Source organism: Lissotriton vulgaris, chromosome 10 (genome assembly GCF_964263255.1).
Source record: "Lissotriton vulgaris chromosome 10, aLisVul1.2, whole genome shotgun sequence".
Lineage (NCBI taxonomy): Eukaryota > Metazoa > Chordata > Amphibia > Caudata > Salamandridae > Lissotriton > Lissotriton vulgaris.
This window is the reverse complement of record NC_141698.1, coordinates 808,451,713-808,473,839: the sequence shown is the minus strand read 5'-3', so window position 1 is coordinate 808,473,839 and position 22,127 is coordinate 808,451,713. Positions and strand designations below refer to the sequence as shown.

The window sequence follows — 22,127 nt, the reverse complement described above, 5'->3', positions numbered from 1 at the left end:
CACCGAGCTCTTGAGCATGGCCATCGATCCTCGGTTCAGGTGTTCTCTTCTGGAGGATCTTCTGTCACAGCAGCAGGGGACGGTCCTCCCCCCAGCCTGTCTAGTCTCCACCCCCTTGTGTGAAAATTGAGCGTTAACAGCTTTCGACCTTCCTCCTGAAGTCTGTAATGTCATCTTGGCAGCCAGGTGTCCCTCCACTAAAACGGTATACGCCTGTAGATGGAACAAATTTGTGGCATTGTGCTCAGCAAATGCTGTGGATCCCCTTTCTTCCCCTCTTTCAGAAGTTCTCCTCTTCATTCTTTCTTTGGCCCAGCAGAGCTTTGCTCTGAGCACTCTTACAGGATATCGTTCAGCCATTTCAGCCTTTCTTCGCCTTCCTGATCAGCCTTCTCTTTTCAAGTCTCCTATTGGTAATAGATTTATGAAGGGCATTACTCATCTCTTTCCTCCTTCTCCTTTTGTAATGCCCCTGTGGGACTTGAATCTAGTCCTCACTTACCTTATGTGTGCTCTCTTTGAGCTGCTACATAATTGTCCTCTTTGTCTCCTTACTTTGAAGACTGCTTTCTTGCTTGCCATCTTCTCTGCTCGCTAGGTGAGTGAGTTTCAAGCCTGATCTTCCAGACCTCACTTTCTTGCTGTCCATCCAGAAAAAGTGGACCTCCGTACTAGGCCCTCTTTTCTGCCCAAAGTGGTTACCTCTTTCCACGTAGGTCAGACCATCACATTGCCCACTTTCTTCCCGCACCCTCCCAAAGAGGAGGAGAGACTCCACTGTCTGGACCCAAGACATGCGCTGTCTTTCAACTCTTCGTGGGTTATGTGGGCGCCAAGAAAGGTGGGGTAGTGCACAAATGTACCATCTCTCGATGGGTTGTCTTATGCATTAAGATCTGTTCTTCTTTTGTGAAAAAGGAACCTCCAGTAGGACTGCGCGCCCACTCTACCAGGGCGTGGCAGCCACTACTGGTTTGGGACTTGGAGTTCCGTTGGTTGACTTCTGCCAGGAAGCCACATGGGCATCCCTGCACGCGTTCACGAAACATTACTGTTTGGACAGCCAAGTCCGGAGAGACGCCTTTTTTGGACATTCTATTCTCCCGGACTTCCTGGTGTGAACTTAGTTCGCTGACCCACCTCCGGGGTTGGCATTGCTGGGGTATCTATTCTAAGGTAAGGAATATATACCTACTGTCTTTTTCATATGAACAAGTTGCTTTCCTTCGGTAATGAGACATTAGTAGGTATAGATTCCTTACTGCCCCACCCCTTCTCTTCGTTATGCGAACTGAATTCTTGGAGTAGGGACAACCGCCCAGAGCCGTAGTTATGTGCACCAGTGGTCAGTGTCTTGCATGGCTCTGCGCTTCTGGCGTGGAAAGTCGTGTCCGAACTGATATCAGCACGCAAGGGCGGCGTCTAAGTAGACACCGCAATGTCATCCCGTCGAGCACAACAACAACAACGAACGCAGAGTCGACTGACGCCACTTACTGACGCGCAGGAGTACTGCTACGGAATTTTTTTTCCGGGTCCAGCCTGACGCCTGGGGGTAATTCTAAGGTAAGGAATCTAAAACTACTAATGCCTCTTACAGATGCATCGTTACCGAAGGTAAGTAACTTGTTTATCTATTCTAAGGCAAGGAATAAACAACTAGAAGTCTCTATCAGATGAACAAGTTGCTTACCTTTGGTAACGATGTATCTGGTACAGTCCTATTCTAGTTGTAGATTCCTTACCGCTCAACCCATCTACCCTGCTCTCAAACTGATTTCTAGGCATAGGTACTCCCCTAAAGGGCCCTAGTTTTGACGCACCAGTGGTTAGTGTCTTTCATAGTACTGCGCTTCCGGTGTGGAAAGTTGTGTTAACTGACAACAGCGTGCCCTGGCCACATCTATGAAGGTCTAAAACTAGAATAGGTCTCTACCAGATAGATCGTTATGTTTCAAAAGATAAGTAAGTTGTTCTTAAAGGTTTCGGATTCACAGATCGCCTTTACTGATAGGGATTATATGTTAACATTGCATGGCCGAGAGACATTCAGAGTCGGGATCTAAAGCATAATGCAGTGCTTGCCATTTTCTGTGCTAGTAAAACTTTACTACTTACCGAAGAATCGATTTTTTGCAGCCTTATGACAACATTGAGAAGAAACAAAAACATTCTAAAACCATGCCTTGCAGTTTGCAGACTTGTTCAGAGCTCACTGTGCTATATTATGATTTGCAAGTAATAAAATGATCTTTGTTATAAGCAGTAACCCACTTACTTACCTACATTTAATAAAAATCTGAAATTTGCATGTTACACGATGTGCTCTGTAGGAAACAAAGTTTACCCTCTACGCTACTATGAGTCAAAACTATGACTGGACCAAACGGATCTCTCTAGCAAGTGCTTTAACCACCAGTTATCTTACCATTATTATTCCCTGAGAATTTCTGGATACTCAAAACTCTGTACAGAAGATGCATTAACCTCATAAGATATTTTAAAATGCAGCCTTTGCAAACAATGAAGCCAGGACAAATGTTCTGTCGCATTTCTCCTTGTTGCAAATTTCTTTGTGGGAAATGTATGTTGCCTGTCGGACAGTTTTTTTTCTTCATGACTTCACACCCTTTTTTGACGCACCTTGACACCCAGTTCCTGAGTTCCCAAAGTAAAAGTTTTCCAGTTGCAGCATTGGTTAGAATGTACGTGCTTGTGCCAAGTAAACATAAGTAATTCAGTTGAAGAATATTGTATTTTCAATTCTTTTTAAATGACTGAACTATATTTCTTTGCTTTTCTTCTATAGTCTCTTCTGACTTTAAGCACCCTCCGTTCATTTCCAGGGTTCTACTTTCTCCAACTGTCGTTGATGCCAGAAGTGCTAAATATTTTTCGTTCCCAGCGCAGGTGTTTAATTGCTGTTTGCATTTTAAGTGTATGCACATATTTGTGTTCACATCTACTAGTTAAATGTAATACAAGTAAATGCATGTCTGAGGACCAGATACTCACCCCCCACCTCAGCAATATTTGTTAATAACTGGAGCTATGTGATAGGGATTGCCAGTAAGGGGCTGAAGTGTTGCTAAATTTCATTTTCTTTACATTGAAGTATTGAAAAGTGAGGTCCATGACCTGAGAGTGGTCCTTCGTTCTGCGGACCGGGAGCTCAGTGCGGTGAAGGCGGAGTACAGTTCATTCAAAGAAAAGCAGGAGAAAGAGCTGAGTCAGCTGTCCGACAGGCACATGAACCTTCAACTCCAGTTGGATAGTGTCCGGTATAGCATTTATTTACGTTTTAATATGCAATGCTCCTGAATCCAAACATTTGTTATTAAGTGTGTGTTTTGATGATCTTGAATCCTGATTTCAGACGAAAAATGATTCATCAATTCAGATAAGGTGGTGCTAATATCTGAATTGCATATTAAACATGCAGTCTTCACCAGGATAATTGAGAACTTGGACCAGTTTAATTGATAGTGTCCTTCATATGCTGGACATAGATTATACGTGAGACCAGAGCTATGCGCAACTCTGTAGCGGTTTGTCACGTATGGCCGGATGCAATAGGATTATGCAGCAACAAGCTGGTCACTAGCAGAATGCATCAAATCTACCCAAACCAAAGTTGGCAGACAGTCATTTGGCTTCGTCGTGTCACTCAAGTAATAACCACAAGCGAATCATTTATCACAAAGTCTATTGACTAAAGTATGCACAGCACCAAGAAGGCTATCATTCAGTGTTCCGCCTCAATTCCTGCACTATAATGCCAATGTTCACTCTTTCGGTTTTACTGCATATATGGATAGTACTACACCAATATATTTTATTGTTTCACTTGAAACCCACCAAATCAGGCAGATCTGTGGTATTTGAGAAACACTTGCTTTTCTAGCTCAGTGCTTGGAAAATATTGACCGGACACGTTCATAGAGTTTAACTGAGCTTGTTGTTCGAGGTGGTGGTGACTGGTCTACAGTACACAGACAAGTGGGTGAAAATAATCCCTTGCAACTTTAGGGGGCAAAAAAACTCAAATCCTTGTTAGGGCTTTGGAAAAAAAATGTTTCACACAGTATGTCCAAATAACTTTCTGCCAAAGACTCGCAGATTCACATTGGGAATATTTGAAATAGCTCTTGAAATTAAAACTGTACAGTATAACTCTGTTGTAGCTTTATATTAGTGGGTATGCAGCTTCGTTTTACTCACTAAAATGATGGATGTAAATGTAAACCACAAGTACTCCTTTTCTAGACGGAACTGTGTATCCTGGGTTTCACCTGTACTTGTACATGGAGAAAAAACCGAGGTATGGAAGGCGGCTAGTTAGTGAATGGAGGACACCAAGTGCTGATTCTTCGAAATGTATCTATTGCTGTGTAGGTGTAACACTTGAGTCTTTTTAATAACCTGTGGAGATTAATAGGGCAATCCTTATTCCAATGCAAAATTAAAAATACCAGAAAAATATTCTAGGACCAGCCCTGGACCAAGGGTTTGGGTGAGATTGATATTAAGTGAATATGGATAGCTAGAGCGAGGTTCTGACAGGTCGAAGATGTAATCTTCTAACTAAGTATTCAGTGTTGAGCTAAATTAATTCCTGCTGGTTGAGGCTGTGGGCTGTTTTCAACCAGACTGTTGCTGCTTTCGATATTCTGGGTGGAAGACGGGTGAAGGGAGACATTTTGAATGGGGAAGATCCAATTTCCTTTTGGAGGTAGATACACAATATGATGTTAAATGCTGTTTCTCACTCATTATTTTCTTTTATCATTTCTTTGGTTAAAAACATTTTTTTAAAGTACCTGCTCTTGCGCATTTTCAAAAATTACTTATAAGGATATGATCGGATTGATTTCTGAAATTATTAGAAAGCAAGTAAATAAACAAAATCAGGCAATTATGTCCTTTACAGTAAAGTAAAAATCTGCAAAGTTGCCTGGTGTGTGCATTAGTGTTATGGATTGGGTGACATTGTACTGCTCCTAACTGTCCTAAAACTCTTCTACACTTTTTACTGTATTTATTTTTCTTGGACAGGTTTTCCATTGCATAAATATTCAAGACTTAAATCCACTGAAACGTTTAGGCTAGTGCTCCCGTGTGATACTCTTTCTCCAAAGTCAAATATCCTGCTAGTTAAAGATGCACAACAAGTTCACCAAATCTGGAGTCTAGTGTTTGAAGTTCATTACTTTTATCTCCTAAACGTTTCAGCAGGATACTTCAGATCGCCCTATTCCCTTCAGCAGTTTAATGTTAGATTGATTCTCCTTCCAAAAGATTTGAGCTTCTGGATACTCTCCCTAGATATGAATTAGAAATTCCAATTCTTGACATCCCCTCCAACATGCTCTGGATCTGCCATAGATCACACTCAAGGTGGCATGTATTAGACACCAGCAGAAACGATCCCAAAGGCATTTTGTGAATTGCATAAATTTAAAAACCACGGTGTTTCAGACATTTTTGCTTCAATCTGGTTTCAATTTGTCATTCACTTGAAAAGGATATAGTGGCCCTACTGTTAATATTTTGGGCATCTTGGGTAATACTCCTCCTGCCAGTCCTAAATAGAATGTCTGTTCAATTTACTCACAGAAAGCTTTCTCAACATCTAAGCTGACAAGGATCATGAAAATTTTGTGTTGAGACTAATTCATTGGCATTCAAGGCCATCAGGATATTATCCTCTTCTGCTTGATTTTGCTTTAAACAATATAATCTTGGGAAATTACAGTAGAAAATACTTTTCAAATTGTATGATAATACAAACATCAGGAGTGACCCCTAAACCGAAAGAGACTAGGGTAATATTTGTATCCTTTATTAATGTTCAAAGGGCATCATTTCAAGCAATATTTTGTCATTCATACAATACTTTAGACCAATGTATTCCATATATAAATGAATTTCAAAAAATATATGGCCAGCAGTAATCCAAAAAGAGTTTTTTAATGTTTCTTGTACTCCATAAATCACAGCATCAAGTATTGAGTAGAAAAAGTGCGCAATGTGCACAGTGAACCTACAGTAAATTTAAACAAGCTGAGGGTAGGGGCTGTCGAAATCCACACCTGACAAATATAGTATTGTAAATAAGGCGTTTTGGTGCAAAGAACCAAGGAGCACTTCCCTCTATACTCCTCACCAAGGAATACATTCCTATAAACACATTAAATCATAGAGGTTCAGCACTTTTACAATATAGTCATACAACGAAGTTCCAAGCAATGAGCACACAAGGAGAGATCCAAAGTCCATTTGTCCTTTTTTAGGTCGAGCTCTCGACCTATTGTCACCGAGTTCCTTGTGAAGCGACCTAGAAATGGCCACGAGCGCCGATTACACCTCGTGGACGCGCCCCCTGGCCCCGCCCCCCAGCCGTGCACACCTCTTGCTCCAACTGTGCACAGCAAGGCAGCCTCTCGCCTCTCAATCACGCGCACACACACACAGAGGAGCGCACAGAACCCCCCCCCCCCCCCCCCCGCCACCCCACACAACTAAGCGGCACACTCAGACACATGCACACACACATTCCCCCACCAATACCACACCCCCCCACTCACCTGGCTCTTTCCGCGTGTCAGTCTCGGCATCAGGCTCCATGTCTTCTCTGGCGATCCTCCCCTGCTTCTGTGCACCGTCACTTAAGATCAACGTGAGTGCCTGCTGTACAGTAGTACTTACTGTTGTGAACTTCTTCTGTACTGGCCATGTCCGATTTAGGCAATTCATAATGAATAATGTATTAAATAAATGCAGCTGCTGCTGCAGATCCATGACGCACGCAGCGCGTAGATGTCTCCTCTGCCCGGCCCCTGCGTCTGCGCGCGGCCGACAATCCGAGGTGTAGTTCACCTCTTAGGGTAGGGTCTGGGTGTTGATCATGCGCATTGGGGCTGGGCTCGCGCAAAATGCGCGTGATGGTGAGGCGAGGTCAAGGAGGCAGGCATCTCGTGATGTCAAAGGCCAGAGAGAGACGAGTCGACGATGGAGAAAGAGAGCGAGGCACAACATTTAATTATTTCCAGCCCCCCGGCCCCCTGTCTGCAGGTGAGTGTAGTCAGGACCGTCATCTCTGTTCAGTTTTGCACGGCTCTGTCTGGGGCGTGGCACCGTCACAACTGGGCCGGATTCGAAATTAAAAGTGAAAGGCCTGGTGACACACAAACACGCGGAGGTTGCATGCAGGACACAGCGCAGATTCAAGTGTAATTTGGAGGTGGTGGGGTGAAGGTCAGACACATACCAGCGGGAGTGCGCAGGAAGGCTTGGGTGCAGAGGGATAAAAATGGCTTTGAGAGGTTGTGTGATCGCATTTAAGCCCAATTTTAAGTTAAAAAAATTCCCCAGGGCCTGGCACAGCGCGCAGGAGAGTTATTTCTCCACAGCGACAAACTCACAAAGATGCTCGTTAGAAATGAGCTTGCTGCCCCTGGTCTTTTTCTCAACCCCTGCTATGGGAATTTGTAATCCTAGCAACCCTGAAGCTAGGCCCTAGTCCCAGCCCGCTGGTCTACCGGTGTCCAGTAACTTCCCCCACCTCCGTAATAAACATGACCTATGCCAGAGGCGCAACTAGAGCCAAATTTCGGGGGGGGGGGGCTAAGAAAAAATTTAGGGGGAGGCTGAACCTTTAATCAGTAGGCAGAGTGGAGCTGCAGGGGCTCTACTCCACGCTCTCCCTGGGCCTGGCGCTGCTAGGAGGGGAGATGTTCAGAGCGCGCTGCCCAGGTTCAGCACCCCCCTCCCCCCCCCCCCCCCCCCCCCCCCCCGTCACTCGAGGGGTCCCTGAAGGGATTCTGGACCTGGGACTAGCCTGAGCTCTGGAGAAGTCCACTTTGGATGTGGTGTGAAAAGATGGGGTTGGTTCTATTAACATGAGTCCCAGGCGCATCGATGTCTCTCCAAACGGCCCTTATGCCCGGGCCTTCCATTTCTGAAGGTTTCCTGCGGGCCGGAGCAGCCAGGGGTCCACAGGAATCACCCAGACCCCTGGAACCCTTCAGGAGGCCCCATTTGCTCCCGAGGCCCTTGAAGTTTAGTGAGGACACATTCTGGTGAGGGTGGGGCATATGTTTGTTTTACAGCGCTTAAATAACCTGGCCGTCTACTCTGGCTGCACCCTGAACAGGGGAGTGGGGCGATCAGCAGACCCACGTGGACTCTGTCTGTGACCCTCTGCCCCCTAGCCCTGTCTCTGCGAAAGTTTCAGGGGATGGAAGCGGTCTGAGCTGTGGAGAAGGCATAGAGCGGATATGCTTTGAGAGGGGAGGGACGGGCCCCAGTTGGAATCACCAGTTCATGGGTGGCGTTCCCAGTGACAGGCAGACCTCCAGCCCTCCTCTGGGGGCATTCTGTGGGCTGGAGGTGGGAGCAGACGGGCTGTGTGTGTCTGCCCTGAATTGGGTCTATTGTCATGTCTGGTTGGTGCTATTGTGACCAGAGCCCCCCCCGAGCGCACCGTGCCATTTCCCTCTGCCGAGCAATGGCCCTCCTGCCCAGCTCATGTGGTTTCTAGTTCTGAGGCTCCAGAGCAACCATCCTGTGAATCTAACTGCTCCGAGGGTCTTTGGAGGCTCCGTGTGTGCCCTGTTATCTAAAAGTCTTTGGGGAGAGTGGTTGCACTCTGTATGTTCGCTCTTCATTGTAAATTTGTATTTTTTTCTGTGCATTTCTCACCCCTGCGTGCTGTGTTGCAATTTGTGCTTGTGTACCCTTCATTCTCAGGCCCCTCTTGGAAGTTCGCTCTTCATTGTAAATTTGTATTTTTTCCTGTGCATTCCTCACCCCTGCGTGCTGTGGTGGATTTTGTGTTTGTGTACCCTTAATTTTTAGTCTTTGTAATCTTCTATTTTGTACCACTCTTCTCTTGTAACATAACTAGCTCTACTGTACAGCGCTCTGACACCTTCGGGTAATGTCCACGCTTTATAAAAATGCACTAAATAAAATTAAAATGAAAGCGGGGGCTAAGGGGGAGAGGAAGAAAGCGGACCGGCGGTAGGCCCCCTGCCCAGTTCCGCAGCGCAGAGTGTTTACATTATGGTAGTAAAGTATGCAGTGGTGTGTTTTACACGCTGAGGGGGCAAAGAGAGGGGAGCAGGAGAGGAGCTGTTATGTTTCCAGATGCCAAAGGAGCAGTCAGTCGTATGTTTTTGCCCCTTGGTTTGATAGTCGTGTGTTTTAACTTACCGAGAGAACAGCCGTGCATTAAATTCATCTTCAGCTTAGAATGATGACACTGACACATGATGGTTGAGGGATGAGGGAGGACGGATGGCTAATGAGGGTGATCGAAGAGGAGTGATGATTCAGGAAATAATAAATGAGGAATAGCGGATAATTGATGAGGATACCTTAAAAATTATGCTGTACAATTCTGTCTTTTTTTTGTTGCTGACGGGCAGTCCTTTGCAACCTTTAGATGTGCAGTCATAGGTTTAAACCTGCAGGGGATGCAGTCACATGGTTGCCCCCTGCCTGGCATTTGTATGTTATATGTACTCGCAGTATGGATACATGTGTACATGGTTTGTAGGCAGTTGTATGTTTCCATGCATCACAGCTGCCAGACTGATATTTGGCATGCAGAGATTTGATAGTGCCTCGGTGCAACTGGTAATGTTGGCTCCCAGTTAAGAAAAGATGTTGGTTGAAGGCTCTCTGCATCTGCCATAAAGCCATTTATCCAGCACCTCGAACCAATTCCGTCTCTGGCATGCTTAAAAGGCACCCTTCGTCTAGACGGCTGTGCTCGGCCTCCGCCAGAAGATGACAACACACAACTGCCCACAAGAGTGAAGAAAACACACAACTTTCTCAGCAAACGAAAATAATTCTTCCTTTTGTGGAAAAAAACATAAATATCTCCTGAGCAGGTAAAAACAAGACTGCCTGCTCAGCAGGTGAGAGTACATAAATGCGCTCTCATCAGGTTAAAAACACAAAGGCCTACTCAGCAGCAGAAAACACCCAACAGTCCCAGTAACAAGTAAAAGAATATGATTACCTCCTCAAAAGGAGAGGACATATATCTGCCTTGCCAGCATGACAAACCCACCGACATGCCCACCAGTACCAGCATGTGGATAGCCATAAACAGACTATAGAGGAGACTTCTGTCTTAGCAAGTAAAAACATCGCTACGCCTTCACTAAAAGAGAAATAACCTCCAGCTCAGGAAGTGAAATGGCATTAATTTCTTCTCAGCAGGTGATACATGCTGCTAGTCTACAGCAAGTAAAACTCAAAACTGCCTCCCCAGTCTCCGCATAAGATAGGCAGGGAGACCAACATACAATGCATTGCAATAGTCCAACCTGCAGAGAATCAAGGCTTGTATTAACAGCTACTGGAGTATTGAGGAATGAATGGATGAATCTATAATTTTTTTATGATTAAAAAAACAAGTGGCCATTAGCTTTTTATATGGTATACATATTAAAGTTTCCAGGTAGTAGTTGCCAATTTAGGGCACTCCCCTTATGCCTGAGGCCACCGCAGGGGGCACCAATTTTAAGGATTACTGAAAATCAACACCTCGGTCTTGTCTGAGATCTGCGTGCCATCAGCATAGCCATAAAATTAGAACCCAGAATAGGTGATCCGATACGCTTATGGAGCAACATATATATTAAAGCGAGTTGGACTGAGAACAGATCCCTGAGAGATTCCACAGGGCGTACCTTTAAAATATGCACGGAATAAAGCCCTCTGAACAGCCTGTGTTCAATTTTACAATAAAGGATTCAAACCATCTTAGAGCGTTGTCCCCCCAAACCAATAAAGTTTAATCGTTATAGCAGGTCAGCATGTGAGATCTTGTCAAAGGCTGATGACAGATCAAGGACACGTAGAGACTCAGGGCTCCCTGCTTCAAGATCATACAGATGTCATTGACTGCAGCCACTAGCACTGTTTCTGGGCTAAATGAGGGTCTGAAACTGGACTGAAATGCATTAAGGACACTGTTTTCCTCAATATAAGAAATGATCTGTGTATTCATCCAAATATTTAAAATATTAGTACAAAAATGAAGAATGGAAATAGGATAGTTGGAAGAGATATTAGGTTCTTAAGTATCCTTTTTGAAGAGAGGGTGACTAAAGTTGTTTTACAAAAGGAGGGAACAATACCATTCGCCAGGGAGTTATTACAGATTGTGATCTCACATGGCAGTTATTATAGAGTGTGACCCATTTCACCTTTTCAGAAGTCAGTCGTGTTTTGTCTGAAAAGGAAATTGAAAGCCTTTTAGCCTGTTGAGGAGGTGATTTGGTATTTTCACTTACTGATGAGGAAGTTGTGTGTTCCTTTCGAAGGCAGCGGTTATATTGTTATCCCTCAACATCTAAGTCGTCCTGTGTTTTTCTTGCTAAGGTGGCAGTCATGTTCAACCTGCTTCATGGCAGCTAGGACTTCACTCTTGCAGAGGAAGCATTCTGGGGTTTTTCATGCTAAAGAAAATGGGATTACAGGGCAATTACTTTTCACCTAGTAAAAATCAGGCCTGTATTGATCACCTGTGTAGGTGGCAGTTGTGTGTTTTCACCTAATGTGGGAGGAAGAGTTGTAATTTGCCAAATAATTGGCATTTGTGTGTTTTTTGTATTGAGGGGGTAATATTGTATTTGGCAATACTGTGGAGGCAGACGTCAATTTTCAGCTGTTGAGGGAGCAGATGTTGTTTTTAGGTCTCGCCCTCGAGACCTATTGTTGCCGAGATGCCTCTCAAGGGAGACAAACCGGGGCACGCGCAGCGATTCGGGTTTGTGGACGCGCAAGTCCAGCCCGGCGCTGTGCACATCTCCTGTCCCACATTCACACAGCGCCTCTCGCCTCTCTCAAACACGCGCGCAGCCACACTCACGCATGCACATACTCCCCTCCTTACCTCACCTCACTTCTAAAGTTCCCTCCTATACCCCCTTCCGTTGAATTAAGACAACTTTTCATCTCTTCCAAAGAGCTCTACTGTGAACTTAATAGTGCCCTCCCATCTGCCCTTGCAAAGTGCCCTGCCTGCTCAAGTCCCAAGCGTTGGTTGTCTTCCTCAGGGTGAAGCAGTGCAATAGTTTAATTGGTCCTGAAAATGAGCCAAGAAATAGGATTTTTCCTATGTCCTACCTCGGCGCTGGGCACCGCGTGTGTGCGTGCGCTCCGCACCTCCTGGTGTTGGGTTCCTTTCTGTGCGTGCGCCGCCCACGTGGTGGGGGCTGCCTCCGAGTGTGCGCGCCGCTGCTCTCTCGCTCAGTGTCTCGTGGTGGTTCGGTCCACTCTGTACCCTCTATTCTCCACTCCCCTGAAGGAATAGAAGTGCAGGAGGTAGAGCTTCCTAGATGCCTGCTCAGCAGCTATATAAGACCATCGATATGGCGCCCCAAAGCATCCCCAAAAGGCACTCCGATAGCTTCCATCTTCCCTACAAGAATTCCCCTGTTCACACGCACACACACCGGTGCTGGTGGCGCTTACCTGAGCATGGCCTCTTCTTTCTCCTCCTCCTACTTCTGCCGGTCCATGACTGCCATGATGCTGCTGCGCTCCTCCTTGGTCAGGTGGCTCAGGTCAGGGATCTCGGGGGCCGGGCGTGGGCCCTAAACCAGGGGGCCCCCAGCGACGAAGACATACTGAGCGCGGCTGCCTCCGCCCTCCCCCGGTGGGAGCTCTGCTCAGGAGGCTGGGCTCCCGCTGTGTGGCATCTCTGCCGGGCTGCCTGTTGCCCCTATGCTCCTACAGGCCCTCAGAGCACAGCCTCTAGGAACGGTAGCCCCTGAAAGTGGGGCACTGGTATAGCCCAGTTCGAGGCCGCGGTGACTATCCCTTGGCATTTAGGGTGCGAGCGGCGGGTTGTGATACTGTGCGGGGATACTGGGCTATGCGGCTTTTCGCTTGGGCACCGCCTCCAGCCGCTGCCTCTCAATGGCATCCACCAGCAGCAGCAGTCCATCCATCCCCCCGCTCTGACTCAAGCCCGCGGCTTTACCGCGCGTGCCAGTTGAACGTTGTCACCCTCACAGAGACCTCGCGCCGTGTAAGGCAGCCACGGAACGCGAGTTCACGCGCCTTGAATTACAACTGTTCCCGGGCGTAGCAGTGACGTTGCTGCTTTTGTTTATTATTATCACCAAGCATTATGGGGAACCCTGTGTACTTTGTTGAACCCTGTGTAGTACAAGGAGTGTGAGGCTGTGTTTCTGCAGGCCACCATCCACTTCAAACCTTCTCTTAAACTCTGCAAACCCAGGGGAGCGCTTCTCCACTTCACAAACATCAAGTCACCAACCAAAACAAGAGACATAGCTTCCAATTCCAGGTATGGACAGTCATGCAAAAAAGTCCAGAAATCACCATTGCCTGACCCACTAAGCATCTCACCATCAAATCACACCTGCTCAATTCCCATGCGCCCATGGCATATTCTCGCTGCAGCCACGCGCACCTCCCTTCCCCCATACGCTCATACGTCTCACTCTTTACCAGTAGATAGCACAAGAAAACCTGACAAGTGCCTAATCAAAAGGGTTGTGACCTATTTACCATGAGGGAAATTGCGCTCCTATTTCCACAAGTGGTCACAAAGCTTGGAGTAGGCACAACAATCCCAGCAGAAGCCTCATTTGTTCGACCCACAGTCTCGCATGCTTCTGCTCAGTGTTTGCTGAATCTACCATTGACAGCGCTTATCACATGCAATTCGGGGCTTTTCATCAGAGGTGGACTCTTCACTGTATGGGTATTGCCAACATGTCACAAGGATTCACAACCTTAACTATGATAGCAGCTTTAGCTATTTACTCCTCAGTGACTCCTGGTTAACCACATCTGGTTCTATACTCTCAGCGCTACCACTTTTTAACTAGAATATCCTAAAAAATATAGAAAAAAAGCTTAATCTTACGCAGTTCGGCTGAAAGATGATGCACAGTTTACATGACGCCTTCTGGTAAAATCTGTCACCTGTAAGTCAGTCTATAAACCTTCAACGAAAACGCATTAACCTTTTACCTCTAACCCTAGCAGCCTAGGAGATGATCTCATTCTGCTGTCCCTGCTCAGCAAACTCGTCACCTGACCTGACACACAAGAGGCAAACAAAGATATGACAGCACCTTTAGATTTACTCAAGTGGTCAATACGTTCACCAGTGAAGTGGAAGGGCTCTGACATCTCAGAATTCAAGATACCCAATCTACGCCTCTGGGACTGGCAGCTCTTCGCATGGTCTGTCCATGTCCTCGTTTTCAACATTCATGGTGCACGTGGCAATGAGGCCAACCCTAACTCTGTGAGGCCCGCCTCACTGTGGGCCAAGAGGAAAATACCATCAGTGCTGATGCTCTCGTGCAAAACATCTCCAGCCTTAAATTTCACCACATCCCAAGTGCACACCTTTGCATCTCCTAGACCAAATATAAAATGGTACACACGCAGCGTTGCCCACATTGTTCATTTAATGATACAGAAGGTCAAATTGTCCAATACTCTCAAAAATAGGTCATTAAAAATTGCAACTTACAGAACGATCTCAGTGGCAATACTGGAATTAAAGCAGTTTGGATGGTGTAAAAAACACAAATTACCTCACCCACTGCAGTAGCTGTATGCTTACACTCAGTCCTTCATCTCTGACACTAGCGATCCCTCCCAAAATATGCAGAAAAATAATTTTATTTCTCACAACAATCATCCTCTTCAGTACCCCAACAGTACCAATAAATTCCGCTTGAGCCATTCTTCAGCCTCATGTTTGTCATATTCTTAACCAGTCTTGGGTCAATCTGCCTCGGGCTCTGAAGCTTTTAGGGAGGGTTCCAGAAACAAAGCCCTGGTACGGGAGGCAACTAGTAGATTGCACAAGACCACACCTAAGCCATAAGATGGATACTGCTTCATTAGCCCTGGTTCAGTGGTCCAAAGAAAGAGGTCCTATTCCTAGGCCCTGCTTCTAATTTAGATCCTTCTCCTGGGTCCTGATGACTCTTCCTTCCAATTTTGTCCATTGACTTTGGATTGGCTTCATCCCACTCCATCAAAAAAACAACTCAATCTCTGAGTCTTGTTCTAACCGTAGGATTTACAAAAGCGCCAGTTCATTGCTAGTGACTCTATTTCATTGCCGACTTTGTGTTTACTCTTTTCGGAATTTTCGACTCCGGTTCCTCTTTAAACCTGCATACTAATAAAGCAAAATATTTCCTTTTTTTACCTTTTGATGAGGTTGGTTTTACAAAAGCGACTGTTCATTGCTGGTGACTCAGGTAAGGGCCATTTTCGGTGATAACAAAGATGTCAAATTTTACACTATAGTATGTTTAAAAAATACTTGTAAGCGCGATTTAAAATTTCTTGGTGTACGCCGCTGCTCGTCGCTCACAGACATGTGCTGCAGTACCTGCTGCTTACTCTGCTTATTAATCTACTAGGTCTGTACTTTTCACTGTAAATAGCTAGTATTTTTCTTGTCTCTCTCACTACCTTATAATTGTTGCTCCGTACAAACATTGTCACTCAGCACCACCACATTATCACTCAGCGCTACCCCAGCATCACTAAGAACCACTACATTTTCACTCAGCACCACCACAGCATCACTCAGCACCACCACAGCATCACTCAGCACCACCACAGCATCACTCAGCACCACCACAGCACCACCACATCATCACTCAGCACCACCACAGCATCACTCAGCACCACCACAGCATCACTCAGCACCACCACAACATCACTCAGCACCATCACAACATCACTCAGCACCATCACAGCACCACTCAGCACCACCACAGCATCACTCAGGGGCCCACAACATCACTATGCGCTACCACAGCATCACTGAACGCCACAGCATCACTCGTCGCCACCACAACATCACTACACCATCACAGCATCAATCTGTGCAACCATTCAACAACAACTGGTACAAATATGTTCTCTCAATGTTTCAAGCTTTATTACAAATGTCACAGAAAGATGTTAAAATTTCACTTCTGTCCTTGGATTTTCGTCACAATAAAATACACTGAACACAATCTTCACAAACGTTATTTACAAAAGTTTAAGCTATTGCTATTATAAATTACAATAACTTATATTTAAGTATTAATTATTTAAAAAAATTAAAAGCCATTGTTATTTGTAATAGCAATACATCTAAGTCACGTAAATACAACACATATTGCATCACAAATGCTATAGGTGTCACATTTGCGAAAGTTAAAATTATTGGCATTGTAAATGACAAAGCTATTAATTTAGTTATTTTCAAAACCAACACATAAATAAAAAAAATTGCCATTTACAATAGCTCAAAATTTCCTAATGCGAGACCTATTGCATTGCAAATGCTTGTTGTGCAAAGGGTGTTCTTTATTAAGCTTTCAATAAAATCTCAAGAATCATAGCCAACGCGTGTCGTCTCGCACTGGGACTTCTTCAGGGCTATGGAAAAACACATACAAACCGACATTTAAAACCAGTTTTATGAATATACTAAATAATTTTTTCATTTCATGAGAAGATGCTAATATCTATTTATTGTTTAAACCACCATTTCATTTGGTTCGAGGCATGTGGGCTGCTGAATTCATATCTGTGCATAGTCCGCCACCTAGTGTTGGGTCCGGATGATTGCACATTGTTGTCCTGGAAGAGTCTTCGAAGTATCACGAGATAGGTGGCTCCTCCCCTGGACTACAGTGCGCATGGGCATCGCCTCCATCCCCAGATTGTTTTTTTCCGCCATCGGGTTCGGATGTGTTTTCGGTTCCCTCTATCGGAACCGACAGTTGTTCGACTTTTACTCGAGACCAAAAGGTCTTTAGGCTGGGCGTCGGTATAGTTGCGTTCGGGTTTCTTACTGACTCTCAGCTCCGATCTCCTACTGCCCTTCCACGTGCTTTCGACGCGGACGGGCCTACACTACACCCTTTGCTATGGAGCGGACTCCATTCAAGAAGTGTCCGCTGTGTCACTCTAAATATTCGCACCTCGACGTGCACCCCGTGTGCAATACATGCTTGTCACCGGATCACCGTGAAGACACCTGCATGGCGTGTTCAAAGTTTAGGAGTAAGAAGACTTTGAAGATTCGCCGGGCTAATCGACTCCAGGCTCAGTTGTCGGCTTCGGCACCCCCGCCTGATGACATCTTCCAGGAATCTGTCGAGGAGGAAGACGACGTACAAGGGTCGGACTCTAACCCCGCGTCCGAGGAAGAGACCTACGACGCGGATGAGGAGGCCTACGACGAAGTCTCCGGCGAGGTAGGGGACGACGAACTGGCTTGTGCCACGATGGGGGATAGCTCAGAGGAAGAGCATCCCCAAACAGACTCCGGGGTTACTCCCCGTCATACGGCCCAGGTCGAGGGATCGCCTTCGGGCCTTACCCAAGATCTAATTATGAGTCCTACGTCCCCGCCTCCGGGCCCGGTCACGGACATTTCTAACAAGAAAACGAAAGTGAAGCCAACTGGTCTCGCACCCTCGGATGCGAAACCGAAACCGAAAGTGGCGTTGGTGAAGAAGGTTCTGGAGGCGTCAACTTCCACGAAACCCAAAATGGCCGACTTGAAGAGCCACGCCAAAATGGCCGACCAGAAGAGCCGCGCCAAAATGGCCGAACCCAAGCCCTCTGGGTCGGCGCCGAAGGTGAAGGCATCCGACGCGGCTGCGTCGGCACCGAAAGGGGTCGCGGACCCGAAGACGGCTTCGAAGAAGCATCACGCCGACGGTGCGACAGGCCATGGGGCGTCGGCACCGAAGAAGAGGCTTACCGGAGACCGGGCTCTCGGAGACGAAGAATCGCTCGAGACGGTTCAGCCCTCGGCATCCCTTACAAAGAAGGTGGGAGAATCCTTAAGGCGGCTCCAACAGTCCTCTGTGGTTCCCAGCCAGGACACTGTAGTGCCTAGGCCCACGCCGAAGCCTGCCAAGGACCAAACGCCCATTCGTTTTACCCTTCCTCCCAAGTCGGCGCCGAAGGCCTTCGCGCCTAAGCAGAGCGGACACTCTCAGCAAGTATTGACGCCGAAGGCTGCCTTGGTGGTGTCGAAGCTTCGGCTCCAGCCGCTTGCGGTGGAGGAACGTCGTGAGGTGATCATCGACGCCAACACCGGAAAATTGTCGCTCCTCAAACGGAAGATTACGTCGGAGCCGGCCTTGGAACCCTTTAGGATTCCACTCAAGAACAAGAGCTACTCTGCGGACTCTTCGGCTCTGATGGAACCTCTGTCTCCACAAGCCCTGGAACACTCGCCGGCCCATTCCCCCGTGCCTGATGTGGACGAGGAAGAGGCCGAGTACAACTATCCTGCGTACTCGGATCCGGAAGAGGAGCAGGTGCCCTGGACAGCAGGAGGCGACACAGACGACCCGCAGTCGGGGCAGGACACTCAACTTTTCGCCGCAAAGACGTCCCCGACAGAGGACTCGGCGGCGTTCAATGCATTAATAGAGAGAGCTGCAGCGAACCATGACGTCGAACTGCACTCAGACCCCGTGGATGCAGATTTCTTAGTCGACACCTTCTCGGTAGCCGAAAAACAAGTCAAGACACTACCGATGCTTAAAGGGGTGCTGAAGCATGCACAGGAGGTATTCAAGGAGCCCACCCGGGCGCGGGTGGTCAATCCTCGCATCGACAGGAAATATAAAGCGGCGCCAACGGATCCCACGTATATTAAGGGACATTTGCCATTGGACTCCCTGGTGGTGTCCAACGCTCGAAAGAGGGCGAATTCGCAGACTACTGGTGATGCTCCTCCCCCAGACAAAGAGTCCAAGATCTTTGAGGCATCAGGCAAACGCATTGCTGCACAGGCAGCGAACATCTGGAGGATTTCTAACACTCAAGCCCTGCTTGCACGTTATGATAGGGCCCATTATGACACATTAGAGGCCATACTGCAACACTTGCCTGACCAATACAAGGAGGCGGGGGAGATGCTCATTCAGGAGGGCAAACTCATTACAAATGCATCCATCAAATGTGCCCTAGATGTGGCAGACGCTGCCTCCAGGGCTATCAATACAAGCGTGTTACTTAGGCGCCATGCCTGGCTTCGAATTTCTGGGTTCAAACCCGACATACAAACCACAATACTGGGTCAGACAGTGAATCCTGACCATCTGTTCGGCCCTGAGGTAGATGCCTCCCTAGAAAAGATGAAAAAAGATACCGAAACTGCCAAATCTATGGGGGCTTTACAAAGTCAGCAGTTTCGGGGTGGTTCCTTTCGCCGCTCCAATTCAAGGGGCACCTCGAGAGGCCAGGCATCCCAGTCCACGCAATACTACAAGGGTAACACCCAGTCCTCGTATAACAACAACAAGGGCAGAGGTGGCTACAGAGGCAATAATATCAAAGGCAGGGGACGTGGAAACAATGCCTCCAGGTCCACCACCTCCAACAAGCAGTGACGTCTTGTCACTTCCCCCCGATCACGCAACACCTGTCGGGGGGAGACTCCAGCAGTTCCTGCCGGCGTGGAGGTCCATCACCACGGACAGGTGGGTGAGGTCTCTTATCCAGTACGGGTACTGTCTAGAACTTACGTCCATTCCACCGGACATACCGCCAAGAAGCCGTGCTATGTCCGGCGAGCACTTGACCTTGTTGCAGCAAGAAGTACTGGTCATGCTGCAAAAAGGGGCGATAGAGCTCGTTCCATTGCAAGAACGGGGAACAGGGGTTTACTCCCTGTATTTTCTGATCCCCAAAAAGGACGGATCGCTCAGGCCGATCCTGGACCTCAGGCCCCTGAACTGGTACATCAACTCGGAGCACTTCCATATGCTCACGTTGCAGCAGGTGCTTCCCCTGCTTCAACAGGGGGACTTCCTAGCAACGCTGGATCTGAAGGATGCCTATTTCCATATTCCCCTGCATCCTTCCCACAGAAAGTATCTCAGATTCACGATCTTAGACCAGCATTACCAGTTCAGAGTCCTGCCGTTCGGGGTCACCACGGCACCGAGAGTCTTCACCAAATGTCTAGCGACTGCGGCGGCGCATCTCCGTCGCCAGCACGTCCATGTCTTTCCATACCTAGACGACTGGCTTATTCAGGCAAAGACGGAACGGCAGTGCGTAGACCACGTGTCACGCACCATTCACCTCCTGCACGATCTGGGATTCTCTCTGAACTACCCAAAGTCCCATCTCCAGCCCGCCCACGTGCGACAGTATCTGGGCGCGACAATCGACACTCTGGCAGCCACTGCGCAGCCGAGTTCAGTGAGAATCGCCAGTATCCAGGCGCTGATCCATCGATTCAGACCCCAACACTCGCTTCCAGCGAAGGTGTTCATGCAGTTGATAGGCATGATGGCCTCCTGCATCTCCATTGTCCCGCACGCGAGACTACATATGCGTCCGCTTCAGGAGTGCCTGGCACGTCAGTGGACTCAGGCTCATGGGCAACTGACAGACCTAGTGTTGGTGAGCGGTCGGGCGTACAACTCTCTGCATTGGTGGAATCCACAAAACCTTTGCAAGGGCCGACCATTCCAAGAGCCTGTCCCACAGATCATCCTGACAACGGACGCCTCTCTCCAGGGATGGGGAGCGCATGTACTCCACTACACTGTGCAGGGACTATGGACACTTCAGCAACGGAAGATGCACATCAATGTCTTGGAACTGATGGCAATCTTCATGGCCTTAAAGGCGTTCAAAGTACATCTGTGCAACAAGGTCGTGTTGATCCGGACGGACAACATGACGGCCATGTACTACATCCAGAAGCAGGGAGGTACACACTCTCCACAGCTGTCTCATCTGGCTCAGAGCATGTGGAAGTGGGCCATTCAGAGGAACATCTTCCTCATGGCGGAGCATCTCCCGGGCAAGGACAATCAAATGGCGGATCTGCTCAGCAGACACAGCCATCAGATGCACGAGTGGGAGATACATCCATCAGTACTCCAACCGTACTTCCAAAAGTGGGGTCATCCAGAGATAGACCTGTTCGCCACAAAGGAGAACGCAAAATGCCAAAACTTCGCCGCCAGGTTCCCACACCCCCAATCACAGGGCAATGCGATGTGGATGAACTGGTCAGGCAGATTTGCGTACGCTTTTCCCCCAGCACCTCTGATACCGCTGGTGGCACGCAAGCTCAGGCAACACTCGATGACGCTCATCCTGGTTGCTCCAACGTGGGCTCGCCAACCATGGTACACCACGTTTCTGGAACTCTCCGTGGTACCGCATCAAAGGCTTCATCTCACTCCCAGCCTTCTGACGCAGAGCCATGGCGACATTCAGCACCCAGATCCGCAACAGCTCAACCTGGCGATCTGGCTCCTGAAGTCCTAGAGTTTGGCTACCTCAATCTTCCTCCCGATTGCATGGACATCATTCGGGAGGCAAGGAAGCCCACTACTAGAGCTTGTTATGCGGCTAAATGGAAGAGGTTTGTCATCTACTGTGTAGACCACAGCATTGACCCGCTAGATGCTTCCATTCAGAACATCATATGCTACCTCTTTCACCTGTATCGATGTAATCTAGCGTACTCTTCCATCCGCATTCACCTGTCTGCTATGGCAGCATACCTCCAGAATAGGCAGCACCTGTCTCTCTTTAAGGTCCCTGCTATCAAGGCTTTTCTGGAAGGACTCAAAAGGGTCATTCCACCAAGGACTCCACCAGCTCCAGAATGGAACCTCAATGTGGTTCTTACAAGGCTGATGGGTCCTCCCTTTGAGCCACTGCACTCTTGTGAACTTCAGTTTTTGACTTGGAAGGTTGCGTTCTTAGTAGCAATTACATCGCTACGGAGGGTAAGCGAGCTGCAGGCGCTCACCATCCAAGAACCTTTCTTCCAAGTACATGCTAATAGGGTGGTGCTCCGCACTAACCCTAAATTCTTACCCAAAGTGGTCTCACAGTTCCACATGAACCAAACAATTGAATTGCCGGTGTTTTTCCAAAACCCAGAGACGCTGGCGGAGCGCATGCTCCACACTCTTGATGTGAAAAGGGCCTTGATGTACTATGTGGACAGGACAAAAGATTTCCGCTAAACCAAACAACTTTTTGTTGCTTTTGCCACACAACACAAGGGAAATGCAATCTCCAAAGCAGGAATCGCTAGA

The 22,127-nt window shown here is 47.6% G+C and overlaps 1 protein-coding gene across 1 annotated transcript in view; it reads left to right on the top strand.

The window, feature by feature from the left end:
* Positions 1-22,127, top strand: part of KIF15 (kinesin family member 15) — a 927,627-nt gene that overhangs the window by 385,319 nt on the left and 520,181 nt on the right. The window contains exon 20 of the mRNA XM_086941724.1: positions 3,116-3,281. Within this exon, the coding sequence (XP_086797850.1) occupies positions 3,116-3,281 (166 nt within the window). The remainder of the gene's footprint in view (positions 1-3,115; positions 3,282-22,127) is intronic.